Source organism: Bombyx mori, chromosome 5 (genome assembly GCF_030269925.1).
Source record: "Bombyx mori chromosome 5, ASM3026992v2".
NCBI lineage: Eukaryota > Metazoa > Arthropoda > Insecta > Lepidoptera > Bombycidae > Bombyx > Bombyx mori.
The window spans coordinates 7308196-7330320 of NC_085111.1; the positions used below are offsets into that span (position 1 = coordinate 7308196).

Consider the following 22125-nt stretch of genomic DNA (forward strand, 5'->3'; position numbering starts at 1 on the left):
CGGTGTTAGTTTCTGCGAAGCACTGCTCTATTTAGGACTAGTGTTAGTAAATTCTCTCAGGACCATCCAGGGATTTCACCTAACCGTCCGCGGGAAGCAGGAATAGCCCCCTAGGCTACCAGCGAATAGGTAGGCAAAAATACTTATATATACAAATATATTGACCAGACTGCCCATTGAAACGTATGTCTTTTGAAATCCAGTAAACCACGTTCTATTAAATCGAATAATGTTGATCTGTTCATAAATTATTTAAGAACATTAAAATTAAAGAGGAAGAATCTTCCACTGAAAAGTCTATCTAGCTGTTAACCACACAGATACGAAGGCCAAACACCTCTACCTTGATTACAGCTTTTCCTTACCTTTTCTGTAGCAGTAATATCTTCTTCTATAATTACCTCCTTTCTCGCAAATTCTCCCCATTCCCCTAATCAATTTTTTTAATAACCTGCCTGTATCTCTGTAATGAAACAGTCGTCTGTTCCAATCCGAAGACTTGGATAAAGTTTTACTAATGGGATTTACGGCTCGTGTGGGTATCGTGGTGAACTATTCACTTCATGATGTTTATGGAATATTATGATAAGCATTTAATAACATGTAAGCCATGAATGCGTTTACTAATGTAACCAAAATACAATAAATATAATTTTCAAGACACAATTCATACTCCGAAACAAGAGTAAATGCCATGATCTCTCTAATATTTGCTCAGGGAAAATTATTATTATTATTATTCTTTTTAATCAACAACTCTCAACACATCCTTGGGGTAGACAAACTTTGCAGTAAAATTATATGATGTCTAGAAAATCAAGTCGAATAATAAATAAATTATTCCAGACAACGTGACTTAGGCAGCTTCTGAATTTATTCCAAAGGCAGTAATTTCATTTGTTTGGAAAGTTAGTAAATTACTTTGGGGAATACCTAAGATGGATGAGTTAAAATATTTTATTTTACTTAAAACATGGACTAGATCTAAATGTGTTAAAAAATTTGAATAAGCAGTTTTAATTTTTTACTTTATTTCGAAATTGTTTTGATAATTCACATTATGTATGTTGATTGCTGTGCTGTAGCAGATATTATAGTGGTTTGTTTACCTTTATTCAGTTCAGAATCATACCCAAATAGGACATATGAGTCGACTAGTATCAAAGCCGGCAATGTGACTTTTGGACAATTATTGGTAAATCAGAAAAACGAATTGTTGACTTTGTATTCCATTGGCAGCCACAAAACTCTTCTGAACGACATCTTAGATAAATAACAGGTTAAGTATTAACCTTTATTTAATGCAGGTTTTGAACCGTATTCTTTGAAGGAGACGATTATATTCAAATCAATCTGTATTGACATATCAATAACATTTTTTTGTTCAAATGCACAGATTGCCACCTTTGATAATAGACGACTCATATAGAAGTTAGACAACAGCAAGACAAAAGTGCTCACAGGTAAAAGGAAATAAAAAGACGAAACCTATTTGCAGTTACGAGCACAATTATGTAGAAGGACGGGTGGAACAATGATTCCTTCGGACCGTCGGTTTCCAGTCTTCACAAATTACGGTGTGCGAATAAAGATAATGAGAATGAACGGAAAGGCAGAAAGACGAGGAAAGCATCTGTTTCGGAAACTTTTAACCGCGCCCGGAACCGGATTAAGCGGGATCTTTTAACTTTTCGCTCAATGCCATGCCGTTCCCGATGAAACCGTAGAAGTGTTTTGCTTAGTGTGACCCGAGTTCAGATTTCAAATTACAATTTGGTACTTGGCAACGAATGGTTAACAACATGATAAATTGAAAGGAAAATGTTCAAATCACTAAATTTAAAACAGAATCGTGATTCTTTATGATAATCGACGAGCTCACAGCCCACCTGGTGTTAAGTGGTTACTGGAGCCCATAGACATCTACGACGTAAATGCGCCACCCACCTTGAGATATAAGTTCTAAGGTCTCAAGTATAGTTACAGCGACTGGCCCACCCTTCAAACCGAAACGCATTACTGCTTCACGGCAGATATAGAAATAGGTAGAAAAAGGTGCTACCACCAGTGAAAAAATCTGATATTCTGCAACGCTTTCGTTGTTACTGTTCAAGGTAATACTATCAGTCGAACGAAATTTTAAATTGAAAACTGACGTGTATTACCAAACTATTTAATGGTATGCTCGTTACTATTATAGGACAATTTAATAAGCTGGTATGTTAAAAATTCTGACGCATGCGCTGAGCATAGCGAAGGCGCCGCTCAGTCGTCGCCAGTCATCTCGCGTCAATAAAGCCAATAGCAATCAAACCAGCAACCACATACTGTGAACATGACTCTATTTTCATAGGATAAAAATCGAAACATTTTCCTTCTAATGAAGACAAATGTGATTGCTTATTCGACATTGATAAGCTTACATACGTAAATAATATATTTTCACACATCGTGAGCGTATTTCGCATTTATTATTTTGACCAAATCTTTGATCGTTCAATGGGTCTGGTAGTAATTTAGTTCCGTCTAATAGACCGTGCACACCGCAATTTTTTTCTTGGCCTTTTATAAATCTTCAATGAATAGCGAATATAACGGTTGTCTATCGCGATATCTAAAGTACTATTGGACGAGTATGTAAGTATCTCGATATTAAATACAATTGACATGTCAATAATGCCAACCCCGTGGTAAGTCTGCATAAAAAAATAATTAACGAATTGAAAATGATTTGGTCGTGGTCCACGTGGTCAACGAATAAAATCGTGTAGTTTGCCCAGTAAAATTTATAAATCTGTTATTTTATAGTATTTATATTATGTATCCGCACGAATGGAAACTTACAGCCTGGCCACGGGACATTCGCCGATGCGAATATTCGCGCGGTGCGAACGGCGAAGCGTCTAGCGACTAAAACAAGCGCATAGAAATGTACCTAACAAGCCACGCGCACCGGCGACCGGCGAAGCGACCGGCGAAATGTACCGAGCGAATCGCGCGATGCGGCGGGCGAGCAAAACAAATGCATGAATACGGACGGCGCGAGCCACGGAGTCGAGCGGTAGTCGCGGCGAATAGTGCAGTGATTAAATGAGTTTAGTTGTTTTCGCCGCGAAAAATTAACGCCGAAATTTTTATATTTTTTATTTATTTTTTATTTTATATTTTTAAAGTCGTCGTGGCCTAACGGACGTCCGGTGCAATCGTGTTGAGCGATGCACCGGTGTTCGAATATCAGGCGGGTACCAATTTTTGTAATGAAATACGTACTCAACAACACTCAACGTTCACGATTGATTTCCACGGTGAAGGAATAACATCGTGTGATAAAAATGAAATCTTCAAAATAATAATTTGCGTAATTACTGGTGGTAGGACCTCTTGTGAGTCTACACGGGTGGGTACTACCACCCTGCCTATTTCTGCCGTGAAGTAGTAATGCGTTTCGGTTTGAAGGGTGAGGCAGCCATTATAACTATACTTGAGACCTTAGAACTTATATCTCAAGGTGGGTGGCGCATTTACGTTGTGGATGTCTATGGGCTCCAGTAACCACTTAACACAAGGTGGGCTGTGAGCTCGTCCACCCATCTAAGCAATAAAAAAATAAAATAGCTGAAATACTAGCTAGACCAGCTATTTGGAAGTCTAGCCACCCAAAGTATTTCTCGTACTTCTTGTGGAATTCTCCATCTATAGGTATACTCCGATTCTTATTCAAATCATGTACTTCACAATCTTTTCCAAATAATAGGTCCTGAACCAAAAAACTATTAATTTGTAAGCAATATCGAGATAATTTCGATATAGACATTTCGCTGTCGGACTTCCTTACTAGTCGCGGCGGCGAACGTGAGTACCCGTGGCCTGCAAACGGTGCTGCGCGAATGGTCGCCTCGCCCACCGCTTCGCTGTTCGCACCGCCGATCCCCGTGGCCAGGCCGTTAAGCTGCCTATTGCCACTGCGAAGCGTCATGCATTCCGATTCAAGCGGTAGGACAGCCGTTGATTGAGCATTCGATCGATTCATGTCTCAGGGCGAATGACGTCATTCATATTTTGGTGTCTGTGCCCACCATTTAATGCGAGGTGGGCCGTGATGTAAAGCGATTTTTTTTCTGACGAATTAATATAAATATAACTTAGGTCTGTAATTTCTTGGCCGATCACCGTTCTCGCCGAACCCGTCGCTTGCCACGGAGGGCACGACGAGTAAATTAACCCATAGACACAGCCCAGTGAGTTTCTCGCCGGATCTTCTCAGTGGGTCGCGTTTCCGATCCGGTGGTAGATTCTGCGTAGCACTGCTCTTGCTAGGGCCAGTGTTAGCAACACTCCTGGTTTGAGCCCCGTGAGCTCACCTACACGTCAAGTAGAAACTGAAATAGCCTCTCAAGGCTATCAGAATAGGTAGAAAATAAAAAAATAAAAATCCTTGGTAAAGTTTCCAAATAATAGACTTTGTTATAAACAGCGCTAGCGTTAAATTATATGTATACTTACATACATATGTACGGTTGAGACAAATCGCATACCCTTACTCGTCAACATACTACGCCATAAAACCTCCCCGAAGTGCCAACAACAACCACATAGTTTAACAACTCAGTCGTACAAACAAAACACAAACAAACGCAATCTTGTATAACAACAAAGAAACTTCAAATCTACAAAACATTTTTTTAATGTAGATTCTAATAAATCGAACGATTTCTTTTCTCTTCTATACCAACGAAATTTCTTAATGAATTTTTGCCTTTCCGACGTTAAACTACAAAAGTTCATAAAAGTTTGACAATTGATTGTTTATTTTATATATAATAACTACCCTCTTTACTAAATTTGGATTATCGATTTTGTCTTCAATTGGAATTCTGTTAATAACAAAGACCATTCACTTCAGTAATCTTTTGCTGACAAGACTCCTTTGTTATGTAAAGAGGAATCTCTTTGTGTATACTTTACCACACACAGAATAATTTGCAATACCGTATTTTACGATAACTATGTGTGTACGGAGAGAGAATCTTTGTCGCCTAGTAATTAAACTTGGCAGTCTCATATTACTTAGTGGTAGACGCGAAAGGTCTTTGATCTGCGTCTCGTGTACACTTATTATTCAGAATCCTCGAACTTTATTAATATATTTAACTATCGTATTTTAGTTTGATACAATAGTAGCGATAGGTATATTTTCACTTATACTAGTGAAAATATACCTATCGCTAAAAATAATAATAAACAAAGACCAAAGTGATCGATATAGCTCGCAGAGTTAGTAAGCTGAAGTGGCAGTGGGCTGGTCACATATGTCGCAGAACCGATAACCGTTGGGGTAGACGTGTTCTGGAGTGGAGACAAAGAACCGGCAAACGTAGTGTAGGACGCCCTCCTGCTAGATGGAGCGACGACCTGCGCAGGGCAGCTGGCAGTAACTGGATGCGTAGAACCGAAGATCGGGTTCAGTGGAGAGCTTTGGGGGAGGCCTATGTCCAGCAGTGGACTGCCGCAGGCTGATGATGATGATGATGATGATGATGAAGTGTCGGGATTAATTAGCTCAAAGTTGCTTCTTTAAGCAACAACTTGAGACACATGTGTCACTTTTTGGTTCTGTACCTTTTGCTGGCTTGTAGAATACGTTGTTACCAGTATACTCTTGTTTAATTAGAGAATATTATAAATATGTTATAGATAATATTCTAAACATATTTTTCGTTCAACCGTATTTTTCATATTTTAACGCTAATGATCTTTGAATATTGGGACAATTTGTTTAGAGAATCTTAATAGCGGATTCACCTAACTGGATATTCTGTAGAGACTCTGTGTATCAAATATTTATTGCCCTTCATTAAATATTTAGTCAAGAAGCAACTTTTGAAAATTGAAAATCGAAATTCTATGAATTGTTTATCAACTTACACTGAAAACGTATTATGTTCAATAAAGGTAGCAGGAGGCGCGCCAACTGTGATTTATAACTGAGAGTTAAATTGATTTGACCTTGATTACTTATGAATATAATGTTTTGTCAACAATCTCAATAATACGACGACAGCAAAACAAAACAAAATTTATATATAAATAAAACAGGTAAAATACTTCGGAGCCTTCTTCTCTTCTCTTGTGAATATAATAATATACCAAATCTGAACCTTGAGCTGGCATGATCGACTTTCGAATACTGACCGCTTATAAGGACTGCCGCCAGTCCAATGTTTGTATATATGTACCTAATCAAAAGAATTCGTGTATGTGTGTGTATTCTCACGGTTAGCTGTAAACAATATGGCGCGCGAATAGTATCAAGAAATGACTGTATGTAGTTTGATCTTTGATTTGATATAATATTTTGCGTTAGTCATAGTGCTACGTAGATGATCCTGTACTGACTTAACAAATAAAAAATAAAAACCACGCTTTGGTAAACGTAACGTACCCCAACTAGATGGAGCGATGACTTTCGAAGGTTGACTGCCAATAAATGAATGAAGAGAGCCGAACACCGGGCTCAATTATGTAAATTGGGAGATACTTATGTCCAGCATTAGACGACTACCAATGATGATTATGTTAAAAATTATCTTTGTTTATCTGATTTTCATGCTTTTGCTCATCATTTATTCTTTTAAATTGTATAATTAGTTATTGCGATTGACACTTCTCATATAACTGCCGACATGACGAGTGATGAGAATTTGCAACAAATGTATCTGCAAATGTATCATGTTTCTTGATAGTAACAGCGAATTGGGATCGGGTACTGTAAACAAGACATATTAGAGATCCTCAAATACGGGAGTTAAAATGAGAACACCTACATACCTTTACATTCCTCTATGCTTTCATCAGAGTTATCGCCGCAGTCGTCGTCTCCCTCGCACACCCAAGTCATCGGTATGCATTTCCCGTTCGCGCACTGGAATTGCTTCATTGGACATGCGCCATCTGAAGCAAATCTTCAATGAATAGCGAATATAACGGTTGTCTATCGCGATATCTAAAGTACTATTGGACGAGTATGTAAGTATCTCGATATTAAATACAATTGACATGTCAATAATGCCAACCCCGTGGTAAGTCTGCATAAAAAAATAATTAACGAATTGAAAATGATTTGGTCGTGGTCCACGTGGTCAACGAATAAAATCGTGTAGTTTGCCCAGTAAAATTTATAAATCTGTTATTTTATAGTATTTATATTATGTATCCGCACGAATGGAAACTTACAGCCTGGCCACGGGACATTCGCCGATGCGAATATTCGCGCGGTGCGAACGGCGAAGCGTCTAGCGACTAAAACAAGCGCATAGAAATGTACCTAACAAGCCACGCGCACCGGCGACCGGCGAAGCGACCGGCGAAATGTACCGAGCGAATCGCGCGATGCGGCGGGCGAGCAAAACAAATGCATGAATACGGACGGCGCGAGCCACGGAGTCGAGCGGTAGTCGCGGCGAATAGTGCAGTGATTAAATGAGTTTAGTTGTTTTCGCCGCGAAAAATTAACGCCGAAATTTTTATATTTTTTATTTATTTTTTATTTTATATTTTTAAAGTCGTCGTGGCCTAACGGACGTCCGGTGCAATCGTGTTGAGCGATGCACCGGTGTTCGAATATCAGGCGGGTACCAATTTTTGTAATGAAATACGTACTCAACAACACTCAACGTTCACGATTGATTTCCACGGTGAAGGAATAACATCGTGTGATAAAAATGAAATCTTCAAAATAATAATTTGCGTAATTACTGGTGGTAGGACCTCTTGTGAGTCTACACGGGTGGGTACTACCACCCTGCCTATTTCTGCCGTGAAGTAGTAATGCGTTTCGGTTTGAAGGGTGAGGCAGCCATTATAACTATACTTGAGACCTTAGAACTTATATCTCAAGGTGGGTGGCGCATTTACGTTGTGGATGTCTATGGGCTCCAGTAACCACTTAACACAAGGTGGGCTGTGAGCTCGTCCACCCATCTAAGCAATAAAAAAATAAAATAGCTGAAATACTAGCTAGACCAGCTATTTGGAAGTCTAGCCACCCAAAGTATTTCTCGTACTTCTTGTGGAATTCTCCATCTATAGGTATACTCCGATTCTTATTCAAATCATGTACTTCACAATCTTTTCCAAATAATAGGTCCTGAACCAAAAAACTATTAATTTGTAAGCAATATCGAGATAATTTCGATATAGACATTTCGCTGTCGGACTTCCTTACTAGTCGCGGCGGCGAACGTGAGTACCCGTGGCCTGCAAACGGTGCTGCGCGAATGGTCGCCTCGCCCACCGCTTCGCTGTTCGCACCGCCGATCCCCGTGGCCAGGCCGTTAAGCTGCCTATTGCCACTGCGAAGCGTCATGCATTCCGATTCAAGCGGTAGGACAGCCGTTGATTGAGCATTCGATCGATTCATGTCTCAGGGCGAATGACGTCATTCATATTTTGGTGTCTGTGCCCACCATTTAATGCGAGGTGGGCCGTGATGTAAAGCGATTTTTTTTCTGACGAATTAATATAAATATAACTTAGGTCTGTAATTTCTTGGCCGATCACCGTTCTCGCCGAACCCGTCGCTTGCCACGGAGGGCACGACGAGTAAATTAACCCATAGACACAGCCCAGTGAGTTTCTCGCCGGATCTTCTCAGTGGGTCGCGTTTCCGATCCGGTGGTAGATTCTGCGTAGCACTGCTCTTGCTAGGGCCAGTGTTAGCAACACTCCTGGTTTGAGCCCCGTGAGCTCACCTACACGTCAAGTAGAAACTGAAATAGCCTCTCAAGGCTATCAGAATAGGTAGAAAATAAAAAAATAAAAATCCTTGGTAAAGTTTCCAAATAATAGACTTTGTTATAAACAGCGCTAGCGTTAAATTATATGTATACTTACATACATATGTACGGTTGAGACAAATCGCATACCCTTACTCGTCAACATACTACGCCATAAAACCTCCCCGAAGTGCCAACAACAACCACATAGTTTAACAACTCAGTCGTACAAACAAAACACAAACAAACGCAATCTTGTATAACAACAAAGAAACTTCAAATCTACAAAACATTTTTTTAATGTAGATTCTAATAAATCGAACGATTTCTTTTCTCTTCTATACCAACGAAATTTCTTAATGAATTTTTGCCTTTCCGACGTTAAACTACAAAAGTTCATAAAAGTTTGACAATTGATTGTTTATTTTATATATAATAACTACCCTCTTTACTAAATTTGGATTATCGATTTTGTCTTCAATTGGAATTCTGTTAATAACAAAGACCATTCACTTCAGTAATCTTTTGCTGACAAGACTCCTTTGTTATGTAAAGAGGAATCTCTTTGTGTATACTTTACCACACACAGAATAATTTGCAATACCGTATTTTACGATAACTATGTGTGTACGGAGAGAGAATCTTTGTCGCCTAGTAATTAAACTTGGCAGTCTCATATTACTTAGTGGTAGACGCGAAAGGTCTTTGATCTGCGTCTCGTGTACACTTATTATTCAGAATCCTCGAACTTTATTAATATATTTAACTATCGTATTTTAGTTTGATACAATAGTAGCGATAGGTATATTTTCACTTATACTAGTGAAAATATACCTATCGCTAAAAATAATAATAAACAAAGACCAAAGTGATCGATATAGCTCGCAGAGTTAGTAAGCTGAAGTGGCAGTGGGCTGGTCACATATGTCGCAGAACCGATAACCGTTGGGGTAGACGTGTTCTGGAGTGGAGACAAAGAACCGGCAAACGTAGTGTAGGACGCCCTCCTGCTAGATGGAGCGACGACCTGCGCAGGGCAGCTGGCAGTAACTGGATGCGTAGAACCGAAGATCGGGTTCAGTGGAGAGCTTTGGGGGAGGCCTATGTCCAGCAGTGGACTGCCGCAGGCTGATGATGATGATGATGATGATGATGAAGTGTCGGGATTAATTAGCTCAAAGTTGCTTCTTTAAGCAACAACTTGAGACACATGTGTCACTTTTTGGTTCTGTACCTTTTGCTGGCTTGTAGAATACGTTGTTACCAGTATACTCTTGTTTAATTAGAGAATATTATAAATATGTTATAGATAATATTCTAAACATATTTTTCGTTCAACCGTATTTTTCATATTTTAACGCTAATGATCTTTGAATATTGGGACAATTTGTTTAGAGAATCTTAATAGCGGATTCACCTAACTGGATATTCTGTAGAGACTCTGTGTATCAAATATTTATTGCCCTTCATTAAATATTTAGTCAAGAAGCAACTTTTGAAAATTGAAAATCGAAATTCTATGAATTGTTTATCAACTTACACTGAAAACGTATTATGTTCAATAAAGGTAGCAGGAGGCGCGCCAACTGTGATTTATAACTGAGAGTTAAATTGATTTGACCTTGATTACTTATGAATATAATGTTTTGTCAACAATCTCAATAATACGACGACAGCAAAACAAAACAAAATTTATATATAAATAAAACAGGTAAAATACTTCGGAGCCTTCTTCTCTTCTCTTGTGAATATAATAATATACCAAATCTGAACCTTGAGCTGGCATGATCGACTTTCGAATACTGACCGCTTATAAGGACTGCCGCCAGTCCAATGTTTGTATATATGTACCTAATCAAAAGAATTCGTGTATGTGTGTGTATTCTCACGGTTAGCTGTAAACAATATGGCGCGCGAATAGTATCAAGAAATGACTGTATGTAGTTTGATCTTTGATTTGATATAATATTTTGCGTTAGTCATAGTGCTACGTAGATGATCCTGTACTGACTTAACAAATAAAAAATAAAAACCACGCTTTGGTAAACGTAACGTACCCCAACTAGATGGAGCGATGACTTTCGAAGGTTGACTGCCAATAAATGAATGAAGAGAGCCGAACACCGGGCTCAATTATGTAAATTGGGAGATACTTATGTCCAGCATTAGACGACTACCAATGATGATTATGTTAAAAATTATCTTTGTTTATCTGATTTTCATGCTTTTGCTCATCATTTATTCTTTTAAATTGTATAATTAGTTATTGCGATTGACACTTCTCATATAACTGCCGACATGACGAGTGATGAGAATTTGCAACAAATGTATCTGCAAATGTATCATGTTTCTTGATAGTAACAGCGAATTGGGATCGGGTACTGTAAACAAGACATATTAGAGATCCTCAAATACGGGAGTTAAAATGAGAACACCTACATACCTTTACATTCCTCTATGCTTTCATCAGAGTTATCGCCGCAGTCGTCGTCTCCCTCGCACACCCAAGTCATCGGTATGCATTTCCCGTTCGCGCACTGGAATTGCTTCATTGGACATGCGCCATCTGAAGCAAACATTGCAATCATTACAATATGAGGAAATTAAACACTTTAATGAATGAATTTATCGCATTGACAGTTTTAAGCGTTGATCAGTAAAATTGATTCAATTTTGTTTATATAAATAAGCAAGCGCTTATGTATGTAGCATAAATAAATATGAGTGGTTGGTATGATGGCCAGTCCGCGTAAAGGGAATTTTCCCGAGGCCCGACCAGTGCCCCCCCCCCACAAGGGGTCAAGACGACCAGACGAGATGCCGGGTACCAATTTTTCTAATGAAATACGTACTTAACAAACGTTCACGATTGATTGCCACGGTGAAGGAATAACACCGTGTAATAAAAATCGAACTCGCAAAATTATAATTTGCGTAATTACTGGTGGTAGGACCTCTTGTGAGTCCACACGGGTCCACACCACCCTGCCTATTTTGGGCGTGAAGCAGTAATGCGTTTCGGTTTGTATGTAGGGTGGGGCAGCCGTTGTAACTATACTGAGACCTTAGAACTAATATCTCAATGTGGGTGGCGACATTTACGTTGTAGATGTCTATGGGCTCCAGTAACCACTTAACATCAGGTGGGCTGTGAGTTGGCACACCCATCAATACAATGATAAATAGCATTATCGTTTGCACTTTACCCGAATCAATTCTCAAGACGACAATAAAAAAAGGCAAAATTAAGACATTAATCTTTCTATTCAGAAGCCTAAAAGCAGAACACGCCCAATGTACATACTGATAATAAAAAAACATAATAGAAGGAAATAGGCTATCAAAACTTCGCTTATAACTCAAACGAGGCTGTAACGTCGAGAACGCGATCGGACATACATTTCCATGATCCTAAGCAGTCTTTGTAAGTCCATTATGTAATGGACAGAAAGGAATTGGACTGGTCGATACAATAGCCAGAGCTGCTCTGTTCGTCCTTGATTTATGCTGCAATATTTTCGAGAAGACCGTCCCAATTGTATGCTACGGGCTATCGGATGTCGCCGTAAATAAAATTTATGTCAATGATTTTAATCGTTGTTTTTCGATTTAAAAACAATTTCTAAAAAGAACTTCAGTAATAATATGTTTACCTACCTATGAAGCTATGAAGAAACCTATGAAGGTGCCGCTTTACAATACTGGCCATTTGAAATGTAATTTATAACAAAATACTAAATTTAAATGAATTTTATTGAAATAAAAAATGTAATCCTATTTTCGAATTAAATTATTGGTTTATTAATTATTGTTTTGTATTCACTATATTTTACCCTTTTTAATGAACACGATTAAAAAAACTAGTAATTATGGAATAAGAGTTCCTTCCTGTTAGCAATGCGCATTGGTGTGCCTTGTATTGCTCAACAGACACACAAGCGAAAGGATTCTGAACCGCACTGTCACTTGCGATGAATAATGGATTCTTTTTGATAATCGTAAGCAGTCATCATGTTGGTTTGACCCTAGAACTAACCTTGTACGGGTTTGTCCACACAACCCTCCGCTGTGATAATGATAACAACTCCAATACTGATTAATTGTTTATTGATACGAGTATGATTACACTGATTATGATTATTTATATGATAAAAATGGCATTATGCGAGTACGCGACGCCTTGCTGATGGCGGTACACGAACTGACTCGAAAAATGAATGACTTTGATGTAAAATGCATCGGTATGCTATATGATGTGCGCGCTGGCCCGTACAAACCTTAAAGAAGTCATGGTCACTGCTTGGTGGTCTAACGGTGGTATAATTCACCACAGGGTCCTACCAGTTTTCAGCACCATTACTGTCTAAGTGTACTATGAGGAACTGGCCGCAACGTTGCGAGACGGTGGTGAATCTCCGACCAGTCCTAGTTAATCGCTCATCCCAGCTGCTTCAGCACAACAGACGGTCTCTAAGCTGCAAGAGCTTGGGATGGAATTTTTGTGCCATTCGCCGTAGATACTGACCAGCACTTGCACTGACAGACTTAAACTTTTTTCTATGTTGAAACTTAGATCTTATATCTTAGTAGGATTGATGCGACATTTTGTAATATCTACGAGTATAAGCATTCTGAATTCATATAATGAGTTCGTTGTTATATTTAAACGCATTAAAAACATTATCACATTGCTACATAACGTCTACTAGTTGATCAAGTTTGACTCGGAATTTCCTAGAAAAGCTATACACACGTAAGTGGTTCAGCCAAAGAAAAACAAAAAAAGTGTGTGTAGTGTATGTGTGTTTCTAATTGCTTTTTGGTAATACTTTATTAATTTTCGCGAGCAAGTTACATGTTTTGTAAAGCATTAGAAAATAAACACCTGAGACACAACAATTACTTTTGAATACGATTAAAAGTTGTTTCATGTTTATTTTGGCTTTCAATAACATTGCCCTTTAGATACATGTTTGCTTTTATAAATTATTCAGGTGAAGCCATAACATTGACTTATTTTTTGGGTGAGGAGGAAATCACCAAACTTCCTATTGCTCACGTGTTGTGGGCGATAAGCGGGCCATGACGCGGTTAATCTGACTAAAACCCCATATTATTATAATTTAAATAGTTTCACTCGGAGCACATTTCTCATTGCCAACTTACACCCACAGGACGCTACGGCGTTGGGCCCAAAGACCACCAGGTCTCTGTCGGCTATAGCTGACGTATACAGAGCAGTTTACTCGTACTCGAGTTAGTACTTGTTTCCCTACCTATGCTGATAGCCTTGAGAACCTATTTCAGCTTCTCCTTGACGTGTAGGTCAGCTCACGGGGCTCAAACCGGGAGTGTTGCTAACACTGGCCCTAGCAGTGGCAGTGCTAACCAGAATCTACCACCGGATCGGAAACGCGACCCACTGAGAAGATCCGGCGAGAAACTCCGTGGGCAAAAGAAGATCTTCCACCGAGCGGTTGATATAGGTCGGTAGACCGACGGACCGTACTTAGTAGCAATAGGTACCGTTCTAGTTCTGACCCGTCAGAGCCCATCTACACCATTCAGCGTTACCATAAGCAATTCACAATACAGGCTATCTTTTGCTGTGCATATAAGTCATAGGCTGCTTTTTTTTAGAAAAAAAAAAAAATGTTTTGTTTTATTACCTTTACATATTTTGCTTACATTGTGTGCAACATCCGCGGTGTTAACATTTACTATAATGATAGTATTATATTCCAAAAACAAGGAAATTCGTTTTATAGCACCTACAAATATACACTAAGAGTATGGTTTGGAATTTTCCTGCAAGATCGATTCAGAAATGAGGAGGTTCACGAGAATTAGCAATCGAAAAATACCTTGATTATAGAACGGTGGGATGGTCCAAAAAGTACTCAGGATAACCATAGGCCCAACCATAGGCCCTCAAAAAGGTGACCGATGAACGGGACTAATGAAGACTATAGGTTTTTCCTGTTTTTAGCGCAAACTAATCGTGTGAATAAATGTCAAGGGAATATGTAGGGGGGAAAAGTGGATACCCTTAATTAGATTTCAATAAATAAAGGCTTTACAACAGGATAAGACCTCCAGTGCATTAGTATCTTGCGATGCACCGGTGTTCGACTCCCGCAGGCGGGTACCAATTTTTCTAATGAAATACGCACTTAACAAATGTTCACGATTGACTTCCACGGTGAAGGAATAACACCGTGTAATAAAAATCAAACCCGCAAAATTATAATTTGCGTAATTACTCTTGTGAGTTCACACGGGTAGGTACCACCGCCCTGTCTATTTCTGCCGTGAAGCAGTAATGCGTTTCGGATTGAAGGGTAGGCAGCCGTTGTAACTATACTGAGACCTTAAAACTTATATCTCAAGGTGGGTGGCGCATTTACGTTGTAGAGGTCTATGGGCTCCAGTAAACACTTAACACCAGGTGGGCTGTGAGCTCGTCCACCCATCTAAGCAATAAATAAATAAAAATTAAATATTAAAAAAGTCTGTTAACCAGTCTGATCATTCATGCTTAACTGTACCAAGAAGAAAAACTATGAAAGCAGCACTAATCTTGTATTTGCTGATTGTGCTAAAAACTTTGCCCGACACCTAATTAGCGTTTATAACTCATATTGAAAGCAAACCATTCAAACAGTACATTGTACCAACATTACACAACCGCAGCTATCTCTCAGAACTGCATCGTGTGGAATTAGTCTCGTAATCTTAATGAACGTAACAAACTTTGGTCTCTCTTGGAACATAACTGGACCGAAACACAGTTTCGTAGCGTAGAAATTAAAACATAATTTCATTTAAGTGCGCAGTGTTTCGAACCCATTATCACTTCTTAAACTATTATGTAGCCTTGTATATTCAATAGTCTCTTTTCATTTAATTATTGTGAGGCATACAAAAAAATCTCATGTATTTGTGTATCCTCCTCGAACGGCGCTGCCAAAACTACATCTTTTTTTTTTCGGAGGGAAATCTTCATGTACTACCTCCGCCTGGGGATAGGCGGAGGGGCATGACGGACTCCTACCGGCTAAAACCACCCCGGTGTTTCCACACACGTACACGCGGGGCCGCGGGAATCGCAATTCTTCCGCAGCCCCACACCAGTGCTGGTCGGTCTGTTCAGACCTCGTCTCCTGCACGGGGTAGTGAGGCGTTCAGCTACCCCGTGCATCGCCTCAGAGGCACGCGCCGATACCCACACGCACCTCCGTCTCGGGTCCATCAAATAGGGGGCGGGGGCTTTTCCAAGTCCCTCGCCCCTGGACCTATTCATGGGGGGCGGAAAAGGGCGTTGTCTGCCCTTCTCCTGCGCCCGGTGTGCCTTCTGCGGCCGGGGAAGGGAGTCGAGATCTCCCTCTCCCGTTCCGCAGTTTCCTTCTGCGACATCACGTCGTCGTAGAAGGACATCACCGCGTCCCACGACTCTGCGCTGCCGACCATCCTCCGTACTACGGCCGGCAACGACAGATCGCTTCCTACTTCATTCCAAAACTACACCTTGAGTTAACTTCTTTGTCAACAGGTAACTGGTGATCCCCACTAAGACGTACTTTTTGTTAATGTTAGTAAAATAAAAATCATTGTGTCAGTCACTTTTTTTTTTTTTTTTTGTCAGGAGGAAATCGCCGGACTTCCGCCCTCCACTGGGGATGGAGGGCGGGGCATGTCAGAGTCGAACTGACTAAAACCTCCTGTCGCTCAACAACCAACGTCCAAACCTCGCATGAGACAGAACTCATGAAGAGGCAGAGGGGGGAAAGTGAAGCGTTTAGTGCGGAGCACATCTCTCCCATCACCCTCCCCCTCGGGACGCCGGACCGGCGGTCGTCGGCGCCACGACCACCAGCCCTCTCGGTCGGCAGGCTATCCGAAGCCCGCCTAGATGGCGCCGGTTAGAGTGAGCTATCCTACGGAATACCCCGCTGGACCAGAACCAGCGTGAGTCGAGGATAGCCGGCCTTCCATCACCCGGATGCTCGTGCGTAAAACGCGTGCAGAGCAGCTTGCACGTCGTCTTCTTAGGCCCCCTTCGCCGGTCCCCAGACCGACATGTGAGGGGGACCCGAAACACTTAGAGGGCCAGGGCTTGGGCGAGATCCGCCTCCCTGGCCCCCGCTCGACGGCGGCGGGATTGTGCGTCTCTCACGCGCCCCGCCGCCTCCTTCTGCGAGATGGTGCACTCGCAGAAGTCGAGCATCGCCTTCCACGACTCGTCGTCGCCGAGCATCGATGCCACAACACTCGGCAACGACAAGTCGTTTCCTGTTTTTGCGACGAGGACACAGCGCCACCCCTCCCATGCGGGGCAGGTAACGAGCGTGTGCTCCGCCGTGTCCAAGTCGCAACCACAATGGTGGCACTCTGCCGTCGGCTCGGCTCCGATCCGGTGCAAGAACTCACCGAAGCAACCATGCCCAGTGAGCACCTGCGTGGTGCCAGTCACTTAATACGAAACGTTAAACACCGTTTTTGGACATAAACAATGGCAGACTGACAATTCGCCACTGTTTCTATGGAATAATCTTATTTTTTACAAAGACTAAAACTCGCTTAATGTGTAAGAAAAGTATTAAATCCATAGTTGTAATTATGTGTGATATTCTATAACATGAACGGTTTATTTCTACGTAAAATTTAATGAAAATGCAGTATCAGAATTTTAAAGCAAGAATACCTTTATGACATAGTCTAGTTCCAGCCAAAGGACAGTAATTACTTTAATCTGGAGGGCTGTTGCGTTAAAAGCAGACTGACATCCAATCTGCGTGCAGAGCTCTCATGTCTGTCTCATTGAGAGCGAATCGACCGAACTGGACTGAATTTGTAGGTTGGGTTTACATGAACCACACTCTTCTACGCGATATCGACATGTTTGTAATTAATATGAATTAAAGGTAATAATATTGAGGAATCAATATTGAATAAAAATAGTAGATTAGGCAATTAAAAAACTTATGATGTCTTTATTAAACGCAAAAATTGTAGTGAAGTCTCTCATGAGATATGGTAACCTAACAATGGTAAAACTGTTATTTGTATTTTCGGCTGCGATGAAAAATACCTTTATTTAATTCCTTAATATCATACTCAAATCTAGATTCGGTAAATCAAATCACACGCTAAATTATCAATACTTCGTAAAGAATAAAAAAAATTGTTCCACACAAGTGCCAGGTGTTAAGCAAAAAAAAAATTGTTCCACACAAGTGCCAGGTGTTAAGCAAAATTTTGATTTTTTTTTTTTTAATACCTTTGTAGGCAGACGGGCATACGGCCCACCTGATGGTGAGTGGTTACCGTCGCCCATGGACTTCAGCAATGCCAGGGGTAGAGCCAAGCCGCTGCCTGCCGAGCCAAGCCGCTGCCTACCGAGTAAGTAGATCTCCTTTTGACTTGTCTGTATTTTGGTGAATACAATGTTACGTCAATAAGACAATGTTTCTTTTTTAGAATCCAATAATTTCAACTGAAAATTATCTTGATTTATAATTAGTAATTCACAAGAATTCGTCTTTTGATCGGCACGAAGTTTCTCCACAGAGCACAATACTAATCCCCGGAAAGTTCTTATTGGCTTTCCAAAAGGGGACTCGCTCAAGAATTTATATTAAATAATTTTTAATTAAAATGAGCAGACAATTACGATTTTCCATAACACAATATTGGTGCTTTAATCACTTTTATAAGTTGTTTGAAATTATATGATAATAAGAAAGCGAGTCTTGGCTCGAACGCTCAAGAATTACGCTATCGCGAGTGAGTTGCACGTCTGTCATAATTTTAACCTTTATCTTGTTGACTTTTGCCTAGGCCAGAAATATTTTTGATCTTACTTATCAACTTTATTATTATATCACTGTAACAAACAGTTAATGTTAACTGAAGTTGTGACTTTGTAGTTAGTAATGCCTCAAGCTACGGCTTTTTTTCATTAAGCTGTTATTGGTGGTCGTGTGATTGTGGGAAGGTTTGGTTGGTTCAATCGTCCAGAAGATACTATCGATGAGCAATATGGTTTGAAGAATAGAATAATTACTCCTATACAAATGAGTCTTCGACCTCATGTCTTGAGGTTGACAAAAATTACTTGTGACACTATATTTTGTGTGTTTGTAAAATTTGTCAAAATCACTCTAAGAATAAGCGTTGTGTGATTGTTGCATAAAGGTTTCTTTAGTAAATTCTAAGAAGAGTGCTCGGTTTTCATTGCATCATCGGAATATGATCCATCCAAAACAATTTGAAGCCAGACAACGTATAATCGCATTCTATACTCTCACAAATCGAATTCTCTGGAATAAACTATGACTTTTCTGCAGCACTCTGTACCGATATTACATGAACTGTGTTTATTGTCACCTGTTTTTGTCCGTGTCATGAATGTATTCATAGATTCAGTAAATGAGTCAACGCTATACATCATGCGCAACACAAATAGGAATGAACCATGATGACTAATTTTCAATGCCTTCGATTCACGGTACACATTTAACCGCAGCAAGAATTCAACAAACAGACTTCATCTCAAGTGCTTACCGTAAAAGGGGAATGACCACTCTCCATAGTGTGCTAGGCCCAAGGTGGACATCAAATATTACTATAAAAATTGACTGATTCAAATTCTTAAATGTATTAGATATCTAAAAAATATATTGAAATTGACGCCACTATTATAAAAAATAAAATAAAAATAAAAACTCATTTTGAGGTTGATTTTCTATATAAATACTTCAAGAACTTTTCTTTTTATAATGTTTAAGATGTTCCTAATGTATTTTTATCCAATTGTAGTTATTAAGGTATAAAAAACACACATACTTCTTTAAATATCTATATTTACTTCATCTTCATACAAAATTAGTAAATCATCTAAAAATAGCACAGGAGAGCATATACACGGTTTTAAATCTCGGTCAGGTTAAAATCACAATTCACACAATATTTCTCAGTCGTAGTATGAAACGTTATTGATAAAAGCAAAATAAATCGAAGAAAAATCAAAACACATCCATTTTGAACGCAAGCACAAGCAGCGAGCGAAGTGTCAGTCAGTCAGATTAAAGTCAGTGTTGTCAGTATAAAGAAAAATAATTACATGAAATTCATATATCGATTATTTTTAAATAACCGATAATTGATTTATTTCTTAATCTTTTTTTTACGAGTACACATTTTTTTTTTATGTTTTTGTTGTAGTTGTCCATAATTAAATAACAATACAAGTTAAGTTTTTTTTTTATTGCTTAGATGGGTGGACGATCTCACAGCCACCCTGGTGTTAAGTGGTTACTGGAGCCCACAAACATCTACAACGTAAATGCGCCACCCACCTTGAGATATAAGTTCTTAGATCCCAAGTATATCTCAAGTATAGTCCAATGGATATGTCTTTGATGTTATTTTATGTGCTTATAATCGATTAAAATCGATTGATTAATGATAATACTTAAAATAATTTATTTATGTTTTTTTTTTTATATACTTAAAAAGTTTACTTAATACGTAAAAGATTTTGATGCTGGCAATATTTTTCCCGCAAAAATAAAAATCTTGTTTTTTTCAACAGAGTTACTTTTTTTAAACTACTTATTGTAAACTGTAGTGGCGCTTATTTGGAAGAAAGTAAATGCATATTTATTTATGACAAAATTAATGCACTAAGTATTTTTTCTCTAATCTATTGTCCGCTTTGGGCCTGAAATGGGCCGTCCCCTTTACGAAGATATTATAAACTATAGTTTTGTCACGCTTAAGAACAGAAAACGTTTGTTCACTAGCGGATCCATGGGTTTTTTAATACAACAATGAGCGGATCTTAATACTTGTAAGATATCGGTTCCTTCCATAGCTGTCTAATTCGCAACTCCATGATCTCCTATTGAATTGGTATTCTGTACACACACTCATTCTGCTGTCAAGAAGGTTTTCACGAGAATTCCTTACCATATGAACATTTATTTCAAAAATTTAAACCAAAAAGAGTTCAATGTTACGAAATCCATTAAACCGTGCAATTATAACTTGAACCTTATCTCGCAAGGTGGAGTATGTTACCTATAGCTTACGGAAAATATTGACGAGCCGTACATGTATCTATCCAAGATAAAAATGTAAACGTGGTCAATATACTGAGGGTTAAAAATGAGGCTTTGAGTACCTAGGATAACAATACTGTATTTATGTGTGTCCCTTGTAGCCATGATAATAAAAGTAAGCGACTTTGATAAGCAGATGATAGTGAGGCCGATTTAAATCCTGGATTGGATAAATACTCCTCGACCACTGAGCCGGGTTCCTCTGTTTGAATACAAATCGAGCGTTTATCCCTGAAGCCAATCTGTATGTAAATTACAGACCCGTTTAACTATTCTCGTTAGTTGCTCATTTTCGGTATATCTGCATTTTCAGTTTGTTCAAAAACTAATCCTATCGATTTAATGCTAATCGTATTTCGGTAATCCAGTCTTTCATCAATTTTGAAACTGGCTTAGGCATTCCCAAGATTGATTCTATGAAAGTATCGAAAATTTTAAGCATTACTTAAGGACGGTGTATAATGTTATGTCAGAAAGATGTTTTACAAAAATAGTTGAGCCGTTTTTCAATCTCAGCTATTAAAAATGATATAAAACGTAGTTGGATGTTGATTTTACTGGGTATAAATAGGCAGAAAGCCTTGAACAGAGCAATCTGGAGAAACATACTGGACCAGGCTAAGACCCAGCCTGCGCTGTAAGGCCTAAGATGATGATGAAATAGTTTCCCACTTAGTTCCATCATACAGTAAGTATAATAAAGATCGTTACGTTACAAACAAAAACCTAGAAACAGCGTCCATTACTCCGATTCAAGAGTTAAATTTTTAACCGAGCACAGAAAGTTGAAATCCGGTTTTAGTGTCTACGAACGCAAAACTTTCCTTAACTTTTTCATCCCCTTTTTCCGGTCGCGCTAATGCGCAAACTTTCCGCATCAGAGACGCCAACGCGCCTCTCGAGCAACGTTCAAAATTTCATGAGACTCCATAAAAAGTAGGTAAGCTTAGTGATGAGCAACGGAGATGTGTCGGTGAAGAGTTTATTGCTGCGAAGTTAGAGACGAATTATGGGATGTGTTTTATTTAAATGTAACTTTTTATTACTCACAACAGTACATTGTACGTGTTTACGAACGAATATAAACATCCAGCGTTTGTTTAAGAAAGATACAGAATAAGAGTGTACACAATATACTTTCTAGGGTGGGACAGCCGTAATCGAATTTAATTGAGATTTCGAACCAATACCTCGAGGTACCGCTACCCGATATTAGCGTTAAGAGC

At 39.2% G+C, this 22125-nt stretch overlaps 1 protein-coding gene across 9 annotated transcripts in view; it reads right to left on the reverse strand.

The window, feature by feature from the left end:
- Nucleotides 1-22125, reverse strand: part of Lpr (lipophorin receptor) — a 222616-nt gene that overhangs the window by 189489 nt on the left and 11002 nt on the right. For 5 of the 9 annotated variants that reach the window (XM_062668429.1, NM_001111339.1, NM_001111338.1 and 2 more), the window contains 1 exon segment: nt 11218-11340. In XM_062668429.1, coding sequence (XP_062524413.1) covers nt 11218-11340 — 123 coding nt within the window. 9 annotated transcript variants of the gene reach the window in all.